The sequence below is a fragment of the Gymnoscopelus microlampas genome, assembly GCF_963454915.1.
Source record: "Gymnoscopelus microlampas genome assembly, chromosome: 18".
Taxonomy (NCBI): Eukaryota; Metazoa; Chordata; class Actinopteri; order Myctophiformes; family Myctophidae; genus Gymnoscopelus; species Gymnoscopelus microlampas.
In genome coordinates, this window is record NC_139955.1 from 9,725,182 (window position 1) to 9,736,310 (window position 11,129).

Below are 11,129 nucleotides of genomic sequence, written 5' to 3' on the forward strand. Positions count from 1 at the left end.
CACCTGTGAAGGAAGCAAGGAAGGGGCCCAATTTCTGTCCAATATGGCTGCTGTGCATAGAGCCTATTGCCGTCTTAAATCTGCCTAAAACTGACAGGAAGTGATTAATCTGATTAACTGTATTTATTTGTTTCTGCCGTGTATATTATGAACCTTGACTAACAGGGACAACTCAATACTAAACATGTAGAATTCAAGCTGGTTGATTTTATTTTGCATGTTACATCCACTGATGGATCGAATAAAAGATTGATATATTTTGTCGACAGACAGAACAGCAAGAGAAGCGGTTAGCAGTATTTTCATTTAACAGTGTATTAAAAAGAGTGCCCACCAACCACCATTAAGTACGACTGTACTTTACATCAAAGAACGTTAGAAAGGGGCCCTATGTAATGTAATGCAACATCCTTGTGTACAGAACTGTATATGGAACAGGTGTGACCTTGTCCCTTCATGTTAAATAAATGTCCGCATATTTTATAAATCCGGTTCATTTCAACGAGTTATTTCAAGGCTGCATATCACTCAACACACAGTAAAGTTCCTCTGTAGCGATACAGTTTATCAATAAATAAAAACACACACACACACCACATAGACACTCGACAGCCACAACTCTCACTTCTCTACACATGCTTTCAAATACCGACACGTACAACTCCGTGGATAACATGAAGAAAAGTTGGAGAAGATATTTAAATGTTTGGATGTGAGGAGCACTTTCATTTGGCTTGAACAACACAGGAAATACAGACCCAATGAGTCTCGCGGTGCCAGACGATCTGAGATCTCCGCCTAACAATACGTCTGAGGACAGGCTTTGTTGACACCAGGCGAACCCAATTAGTTGACGACTGAATGTCCATACTGCTACTTGCAAGTGATCAAATTATGCATTCAGACATCAACGACCTATATGCATTGGTGGCTGTGGTAAAGACGTACTGTAAGTGAGTAATGCGTCATTTACACTTCGTTGTACGACAGTGTCGCTCACCGGAAATAGCAGATCTACAAGCTCACACCGTGTCGACACCGTGGTACGAGGAAGTATAAAGCAGGCGTCGGTGTCCAGAATGAGCTCTTTAGACATCCGATTTGAATCGCAATTCAGACTACCAGAATGGGATTCAAATCTGATTAGCAAACATCTGTTACCATGTGGGGTTTTTAACAGATCAGCCTTGATAAAAGCCAATGTGATTCCAATCTGGATAGGTAGGCCACTAATGGGATTTGGGCTGCCAGTGTGAACTGTGAGCCTAAATGCAAGGTAGTTGCTAGAACGGACGCTTACTTATCAATTGTCATTTTCCCCTATATGAAGGAACACCCTAAAGATTATGGTTTGGTTCTAGAATGCCAGTTGTCGTTTAATCTCTTTTAACAAAGAAGGCTGGGAGATTGTCCGTAGTCTCTAGTCGAGTGAGGTTTTTAGAGACTGACTTGTTGTGAGTCTATAATGAAACAAGCCAAAGTTCTTTTTTTTCTCCTCAAATACATCTTTCAAGGATACATGAGAACCTTAAGGTTATACCGAGTACATGGTCTAATTTACTATGCAAGAGGTTGATCATTGTTAAGTACATTTGCTGAGAGCCTATGAGGTCATACTACTTTTATAACCAAACAGCCTCAATAAGAAAGAATTCATTGATTTTTTAAATAAAAAAATGTTTACAGTGCATGAATTTATGTAGATTGTATGAGGTCACTAACACCTTAATAGTTCTTTGACTAAAGTATTCCCAATGTAATCTATGGAGAATGAAGGAATGTGATAAGAAAAAACAATAACATCCACAAATGCTAATGACATTTACAGAGGATGACAGACAGCAGTGTTTTCTCAGAGGTTTCAGGTAGATTTTCCAAAGAATTTTAAAAGCTGCAATCCATACGTTTGATGTCCTACCCACGTGGGTGACCAGCAAACATCTACCACTCCTCCAAACCAAGAGGGAATCCCCGCTTGAGCAGGGGAGATATTGCACTTATGAGCTTCAGGCAGTACTACCCGTCAACCAGTAGGTGTCCTATCCAACACCGGGGTCTAAATGGCTCAATAGGAGAGTAGGGAGACCCCCTCCAACCACTGCAGATGTACTAGTTACATTGTGTTAACATACTCTACCATACAGGTGTAGAATTATATTTTATTAACATACTCTACCATACAGATTGGTTAAAATAACATTGTATTCATTAAAATAATTGCAGCTTTAACTACAATTATGGGAGTGTACTGTATATGGCCAACGGCGCCCTCTTCTGATGCGTGATTTTATACCATTTACATACGCTCCACTGAGATTTCCACGCTGCATGGTGCATGCAAACGGAGGCCAACCTTACCCTGGGCGTGACTTAAAAAAACATCAGCACTGTAGAGGTTTTAAGCAGCAGGCTAGTCAATGTCATACCCGTTTGCCTTAGTGCTGCCACTTGTCATGAAATTACAACTCCAAACACCACCGCAAATACAGACACTAGCCCGCTCCTCAGACCCTGTGATACATTCTTTAAACATGTAGGTCCACAAAACAGACAGGGCACAATCAACACAGAGTGTGCTCAATAGCCTATGTTAACCACTTGAACCCTAGCGTCCCTATTCTGAGGCGAACCTTTGGCAAAAGTAGCAGATAACAGACCTCACACAACGTGTCGTGTTGCGACTCATTGTGAGCTTGTGGATCTGCTATTTTCGGCAAAGAGATTTGGTATAGCGGGAAACAGAAGTAGGGGGCCTAGTACAGTATATAACCCCGGGAAGACTACAAGTCAACAAAGTATACACTGTAGGGTTTAAGTGGTCAAGTCCTTTGTGAAAATGGAGGTGATGACGCAGTGGTAAAAAGGTCCTGCCCACCACCGCAGATACTACTCGGTTCGAATCCACCCCGGTGCAGCCGGCTTGGCCGAGTGTCCATACGTGTGAACACAATTGTGTTTGTGGAAGGGAAGCCGGGGCGGGGAGGGTGATCTGTGTCGCTGCACAAGTGACAAGTGACTCCTTCAAGTTGGTCAGGTGTGTTAAGGACCTCGAGGTGCAACACTGTAAATGCACTGTACACTCACAGGCCAACAGTAGAACATGAGACATTAGGAAAGCAGACAGTATCCCAGTTCAAAATAATCTCTAGTTCCCACAGAAGCTGGTGCTCACAGCATGAAGAACCACAGAGAAGTTAAGGTCCCACAGTAAACAATGCTTGTCTCCCGATTATGTGAGCTTTAGTTTCTACCCGTCAAATCAACGTGATGCTGCCTTGAATCCGTCCGACACAGAGAGGAAGGTTCATGACGAATGATGTCCATCCTGTTCCGTTTCTTCACAATTATGCAAATAAAACACCAGGATAAAAAGTGGCAATGATAAAGAAATGCAGATTTCATCCACACGTTTTAGCTTCTCTGTTGTGTGTGAAATCTGCAGTGTCTGAACGTGTCCAGGACATTCGGAATGCGTTTTGCCTCATGGTACAGAGAGACTAATGAACTTACGTCTGCTGTTCCAGGGTTTAAAAGTTCCAAGCTGACACTTGCCTTACTCCTCCATCTCTATGGTAACCGAAGGGTCTTGGTCATCAGCTAGAATAAACAAAAACAACAAACAAAGATCATAGAATATTCAACATAGAAAACTTGCATCAATGCCTTTTTGTAAAAACTAATCCAAACGCGCATTTCCACCCACTGTTCATCCGTCCAGGCTATGGGACCGCAACTACAGATCCTATAGCCTGTGGTGAAAAATTCTTTGGAAAAAGTGAAAACTCGACTTCCTCATTCCTTTCATATGCCAATGCCCATTTGTAAGCCCAGATCGAATGGTCAACCCACCGAGGAGAAAAATGGACGGACTGAGAGAGTTTTGTTCATCTTATTAGGATTCTTTTAGTAGGATATGCGCTCCAGTGTTTTGCTACATCTGACCACAAGATGACAGTATAGAGCATTGACTGGACCAGGAGGCTTGGTGCATCACTGTATAGACCCCTTAACAGACGACGTCACACTGATAAGAACCAGTATGCGCGCACCGGACGGCACCAAATGAAACCCATTCTGTCAAGTCTCGCTAGGACGCGCCTCACTAGCCAACACACAAGAGGAGGTTCAATCTACTGAAACCAGCGCACCCCAAAACAATATGTTGGGAATTGATGGCATGAAACAATCACCTGTGCGTCTCAATGTTGGTAAACAAATAATTGGTCTATTTCCTGGCTTCAGAAGGTGGCACACCCGTTTCCTGTTCCGGTTCATTTTCCCATACTGTAGCTTTGTTTGATTGGCTCTGCAGCAGATTTGAACCATAAACACATATGAAGGTGTCGTATATGTTTACAGTTCAAATCTGCAGCCAGAACAACTGGAAGAGGAAATGCGCATGCCACCATCTGGAAACCCATTACTACAGTTAAGCACAGAGCCTAAACCATAACATTATGTTCAGGAGAAACTATTGCGACTACCAAAAGTTACAATGTAGGCGCGAGGTGAGTGTCGGTGTCATTGTCACAGTGTCAAAAGGAACTCACCAATGCTCCCATCATCAGACCCCTCATCCGACTCCTCCCACATCTCTTCATTGGCTAGTAAAGGGTTCTGGGATTCGTTCAGACTCTTTAAGGGGAAGTAGTGCCCGTTCCCTTGACTGTTAAACCAAACACAAATGAAAAGGAACGATGTGAAGCAACAGTCAACGTATTCACTCCTTCCATCTCTTTCACTCCAATTACAACATAATAATACTTTATTCCGTCACATAATTGCTGTCCCCTGTCCCTTGAGTGTGCCAAATGTGATGATGATGATGATAATGATGATGATGCTGGTTTGTTGTCTATAGCCAGTAAAGAACTGTCTCCAAGTAGGCAAATTATTCCTATTCGATATGCTCAGAGTCAAACAAATGATCTTCAATTAATTACGTCTGTAATGCATGGGCTTTGTATGCCTCTTGCCTACAGCTACGCTCACATGTACAGGCTCACGTGCAATTCACCCAAAAGATTCAAAAAGGGATTAGAAGGATTCAAATTTCATAAGCAGACCCCGATTCAGAATCAACAAATGCTTTTGAACCCCAACCCTAGTTTAAAAATTAAAGTGAAACTAGCCAACAGCTATCTGCTATGTTCACTACTTTTGTGCGACACTTTTGTATGAATGAAGTAGGGCATTCATGTACAAAAAACAAACAAAAAAGGTTGAAATATGGAGACACTTGGTGTCTGCCCGACAGCGACGATATGGATGCAAGCTAGGGTTTAAGTGGTCAAGTGTGTGAATGTGAACAAACTGACCTCGTGAAAACAGGGATGAACCACAGCCTCCTGTCCTCCCCAAACACCTGCTGCAGGTTTCTGCGAATGCCCACGTTGAAGCCGTTTCTGTCTGGACCACCGACAAACACTGGAGCTGAGAAGGCCTCTGGAACAGCACCAACACATAGCGACAGGTGAATAAAACGAATCCATTTAAATAAGAATATCGATTTCTGCAATACAGAAAGTAGCAGATCTACTATTTTGTTTTGTTATTTTTGTGAGACATCGCTGTACAATGAAGTACAAAATAGGGTTTAAAAAAAAACGAATTTAGTCGATTATAAAAAAATCTAATGAATATTTAGTGTATTGTTTTGTTGATATAAAAATATATCTATCCTCCCAAAAACATGCTTCTCGATTATTTGATTTATCGAAAACATAAATCGACAGAATAATCGCTAGTTGCAGCACTAAAGGACACAGAGTGAAACTCAAGACGGAGAATCTAAGGAGTATTCTGATAAATATGTAAAGCGTTACCCAACGTGGAGCGATTCTTGGCCACCAACCAGCAGTGGTAGCCGAACAGGAACATGAGACTGACAAAGAACATGAGCGCCACAAACATCAGGAAGAGGACGTGGAACTTCGCAGGGCCGTTTGGCAGGTCCCCCTGGGAGAGAGAAACAAGAGAGGCAGAAACCTGAGGCACTCTGGTGGGCTCCACAATAAAATGTTCTGTTCTCTAGAATAGGGGGGGGGGGATCTCCCACAGGTTCAATTACACACACATCATGATCTTGTGATAAGAGTTGGATCACAAGATGCCACGCGTTAATCACGACAGTGGCCTATGAGGTGACCAGACTTTACGCTAGGCATTTTTTGGGCCGGCCACCGTGACCGGCAAGATTATTTTTCAACGGCCAAAGAATACATTTATCGGCCGTAATTGAATAAACGTTACGTGCGTGTTTGCAGATACGGTACGTGCATGTGCAGTAAACCACCCAACTTTGTCATTACACCTTGTTGCGTTACGAGCTGAGCTTCTTTCCACTTTCTCACAGATGCAAATGCAATCTGTTCCTATGTTTACAGTTTCCTAAACTAAAGCATTATCTACTCCACCATGCAGGTGTCGCTTGCCAAAAAGAACAGAATTAAAGTTAGGACGGCAGATGAGTGAACTGCTTGCGTGACTCTGTCGTACAAATGGGCTATAATGGGCCACTCACCACCCAGAACCTGAGGAAGTACTGCAGGACAGTGGCTGTGATGAACACACAGTACAACATGGAGTACGCCAGGAACAGCAGGAAGAACTTGTAGTTCGAAAAGCCCACGCAGTTGTTCACCCTAAAAGACGAAACGATACTGCAGTCAGCATAGCATCTGGTTCACGGAAATCACAACATAACAATTGCTCAGTATTGGGTTATGATTATCCACTCAAGCCTTTGTCTTACGAGTAGTGAAAATAGTAGATCTACAAGCTTATAAACAAATATACAGTCGTATCGTGGCGCACTGTGCTAACTAAGGACGTCAGGTTGAAAGTGGTTCACACATCGATTTCTGAATTATGTTATATAATAATATTCACATTTTTGACAGACATATTATTCAATAGTTTTATACTTGCATTTAAAATACAATAAAAACATTTTGGCAAAAACTTTTTTTAATTCCAACTAAGAAAAGTTGATCTGAGCTTACCATGGACAATGATGGTCCATCTTCAACACACATCTGAAATAAGGCACATTCATTATTGCATTGGCCTAAAGGTAGAAACACTGTTTCTCTTATTCAAACTGCTACAGTACATTGCAGTGCAACAAAACGTTACTCTTTCTAAATCCCACCTATATGATGATGGTGACACTATGGTACAGTAGATACAACAATGATTTACATAGAAAATATTCAATGGCGTTTAATTTTACACTCAAATTAAAGCATTCTCACAATTATCCAAATTTCACACCAAACGTTAAAGGTGCGTAAATGTGATATGTTTAGTTAAAACAAAAAATGGTAGTTAAAAGTGTAAAGCTCTATTCTGATAGTAATCATTGCTAACAGGGGTCTCGCTGTCGCTCCAGCTCTTTATTACACAAAATGTTCATTTTTAGGTGGGTTACAAATGTATCCAATCAGGAGAGAGCACCCCACAAAGATAATATATCCGCTTGTGTTCCGGTTCCAATTTTGTCTGATTATTTATTTGTTTCATCACTTCCAATTTCACTTGTTATGAGTACGGCATGAGTATGACTTCTCTCTCCTGAATGGATGAAATCAGTATCCTGACCTGAAAATGTATTTTATATTTACTAATGAGCTGGAGAGATACCCCAGATAATGAACAAAAACTCTAAAATAATACAAATAAAAAATTAAAGCACTTTTATGTGGTGAATTAACAAATACAATTACACCTTTTCTTTTTACACACAGAATCCTAAGCCTCTGAGCTCATTTTACAAGTGAATGACAAACTTGCAGGTATTGATTTTGTTCTTTTCAACAAATAGAAAGTGATTTGAAACTGGAGCCTTGCGTCCTCCTCTCTTAGTTCAGGGAAGGCAACAACATGCATCGCTCTGATTGAACACGGTTGGGTGATTCTCTTTCAAACAGATTGGGTGCCTGCGAGAGCAACACCTTCTAATTATCACAACACTCCCCGGGCCAACACATGTCCTCTTGCCTGGGGCAATCTCCCTAAGTTGAGTGTCCTGAAGGGAGGAAACGGGGTACTTACGTTTCACAAACAGAGCAGTGGTGACATCGGTCAGGCTTCAGTACCTGGCAGCGGTCACAGAACCTGATCGCTGGAAGACAAGAGGGGACGGTCAGTTGAAAGCACGGACACTTGAGCCCAAGCTTGCCCTTCATTCACTTCCTGTCAGAGCTATCAGCGCTAATGAAAAGAGACACATTGGCTGATTACAGTGGTGGAGACCGTGATGACCCCCCGTCCATGCATGCAGCAAGAGCCGCACACATTCTCAGACACACACACACACACACACACACGCTCTCAGAGACACACACACAGCTAATTGCCCTGGGTTATTTTCAACACAAAGAGGATTAGAAGATGCGGAACAGTGCATGAAAGGGCCAGGGACTGAGAGCTGCAATTTGTGGACATACTCTTAAATGCTGAATTACAGAATCTCTCTTAAGGGTTTAACTACAGGGGTCGGAACAGATATGATGCCGTGCGCCTTTTCAAAGCTCACAGCGTTCTCTCGCCGCTGGCAGACGGGTGATCAGTCACACAGTGTGGTGGTGGTCATGCTAGCAGCAGAGCCTTGTAATGGAAACCATAGGGAAGTCGTTTTAGAGAAACCAGAGCCTTTACCTCCAGATTGTGCTCGAGTGAAGATGGGCAGTTTCTTTGCAATCTCAACCAGGATCTGTTTCTGAGCATCTGGCCTCTCTTCCATCTCGTAGCGCTCCTTGTCTGAATATGACAGCTGGAACTGGAACACAACACATGACTTTTAGATGATAGTCAGAGATATAAGTCATTCACCAGGTATCACTTAGGGACTTCATGTCGGGAGAGGTTTACACACCTGGGGCCAGTTGCACCACCTCACACTAAGTTCAAACTTAGCCTAGTTATGGCTTAAATGGCTTTTAAAAAGCCATTTAACTCATTTAGCGGGGAAAGTATCGGTGTCATTTTCACGATTTAAAAAAATATATAGATCTACAAGCTCATGAGCTTGTATATCTGCTATTTTTGAATAGCCAAAGAAATCTAAAATGACAGAGATGCGTCCCCCGGATTGGATGGATTAAGCTATAACTAGGCTAAGTTTGAACTTAGTGTGAGGTGGTGCAACTGGTTCAGTGAGTGGTTAACTGGCGGTCCGCGGGCCAGATGTGGCCCACAAAAGGGTCCAACCTGGCAGGCAGATCGCCTTTGAGAACCAAATAAATGTAGAACTTCACACTAACCTTTTTGCAAGGAGACGCAGGCGAAGTGAAGATGGACTTCCAGTATGTCCATGAGAACATTGCAAAGCAAACATGGAACACCAGTAGATAGCATACTGTAGTAGACAATGAGATAGATAGCATCAGTCACATTTCTGTATGTATGAAACATAGCGTCACGGATTTTCAAAGAAGAGAAGAGGGAAATACTAATAGCAGACTATAGACCCCTGGGGGACTCCAATCATCAAAGTATATACAGGGGTTATAGTGATTAATCAGATGTCTACAGTTGCATACATAAGAGAGATCAACTCACCTTTTTCCAGTGAGTTGGTGAGTGTGACTGAAAAACACCAAACACAACTGTAAGCTTATAGTATAATCAATATTATTATTGTTATTATTATTATTATTATTATTATGAGTGTGCTCACATATTGCACAATAATAGGCTACAGCTACATATAGGCTAGCTAAGCTAGACAGCCAAACAAGGAACTAGAGAAAATCCAGTTAGTGAACTTCCTATAGCTATAGCTGTCAACAATGGCCACCACGGTCTCTGTATTAGTATTTAGAATATCACAACATGACAGGAAATGTGTGTTGTCGAAAATCGCAATAGTAACAACAACAAAGTCTATCGATTATATAGCTCTGGTCCAGAGCGTTAGCGAGTTCTCTCTAACGCTCTGTTAGGAGCGGTGCTATTCCCATGGACTGAAACTTCCACTAGCGTGCGAGTCTCCAACTTTAGTAAAAAATAAAGACAACTATTTCGCTACTCATCAAAAAAAAGGCTGTTTTGTGTTGCTGAGAAACTATTCTCCACGGTGGGAAACGTCTCAGGACCCCAGTTTCTCTGTATAATACACTTTTGGGGCAGAAAATAAAATATGTCCGCCAGACGGAAATTATTTGAATTACTCACCTGCGCCCTCTAACGATCTGGTCGATATACATTCCCATTGACCAGATCTGTAGAGGGCGCAGTGGAGCAAATAAAACAATTTCTATCTGGCGGACATATTTTATTTTCTGCCCATAAGTGTATTATAAAGAGAAGGTGGGGTCCGGAAACGTTTCCCACCATATAGAATAGTCTTTCAACAACACAAAACAGCCCTAGTTTTGATGAGTAGCGAAATAGTTGTCTTTATTTATTTTTTTACTAAAGTTGGAGACCTCGCACAGTAGTGGAATGTTCGGTCTATGAGCAGAGCAGCGCGAGACTGGCACAGCGTTAGAGAGAACTCACTGACGATCTGAACCAGAGCTGTGTCAGAGTCAAAACCCCAACACAAGGCGGATCAGATCAGATCATTATACTCACACAAACACAGCTCAAACACATAAGCGTAGTAGGACCAGAGGACCACCGAGGTGATGATGAGGACGGGGATCCAGGAGAAGACCCTCTGGCAGCATCTCAGCCCTCTGGACAGAGACATGTTGGTCTAATAAGGATAATAATGCCTGTTACTGTCTAGTGTCTAATAATGACGGGGATCCAGGAGAAGAAGACCCTCTGGACAGAGACATGTTGTTGTTGGTGTTGGTCCATCTATCTGGCCCCCGGCCGACGACGACATCTATCTGTGTTCCACTATCCTTCCTGTTCCTGCTGCCTGATCCATCCATGCATCCTCCTGATCGGAGAGCGATTAGCAGCACTGTCTGTCTTCACAGGAGGCGGGCCCACTGTTGCCAGATATTGCGAAAGAAATAAGCAACTAGGTCTTCAATCAATCAATCGATACAAGCAACTTTACAGAAAAATAAGCCCAAATTCGCTTTTAATAAGCGGACATGGCAACGCTGGTGGTGATGTGGGTGGTCTTCATGGAGGTGCTGGGGTGGTATTATTCTGGTATTATTACA

The 11,129-nt window shown here is 42.4% G+C and overlaps 1 protein-coding gene across 1 annotated transcript; it reads right to left on the minus strand.

Annotated features, from left to right (window-relative positions):
* Positions 1–185: 185 nt before the first annotated feature.
* On the minus strand, positions 186–10,839 carry zdhhc15b (zDHHC palmitoyltransferase 15b). Its single transcript, XM_084042023.1, has 11 exons — positions 10,582–10,839; positions 9,565–9,591; positions 9,267–9,361; positions 8,662–8,782; positions 8,056–8,125; positions 7,005–7,037; positions 6,524–6,644; positions 5,826–5,958; positions 5,319–5,445; positions 4,551–4,666; positions 186–3,597 (listed from the first exon to the last, which is right to left on the minus strand). Exons 1-11 carry the CDS (start codon positions 10,697–10,699, stop codon positions 3,554–3,556), a joined length of 1,005 nt encoding a protein of 334 aa, XP_083898149.1. The 5' UTR covers positions 10,700–10,839; the 3' UTR covers positions 186–3,553.
* Positions 10,840–11,129: the final 290 nt, after the last annotated feature.

Coding starts and splice junctions, on each gene's coding strand:
- zdhhc15b (XM_084042023.1), bottom strand. CDS start 10,699: ATGTCTCTGTCCAGAGGGCTGAGATGCTGCCAGAGGGTCTTCTCCTGG. Junction 5,959..6,523: donor ACTTCCTCAGGTTCTGGGTG/GTGAGTGGCCCA, acceptor TCTCTCTCCCAG/GGGGACCTGCCAAACGGCCC. Junction 4,667..5,318: donor TTCATCCCTGTTTTCACGAG/GTCAGTTTGTTC, acceptor TTGGTTTAACAG/TCAAGGGAACGGGCACTACT.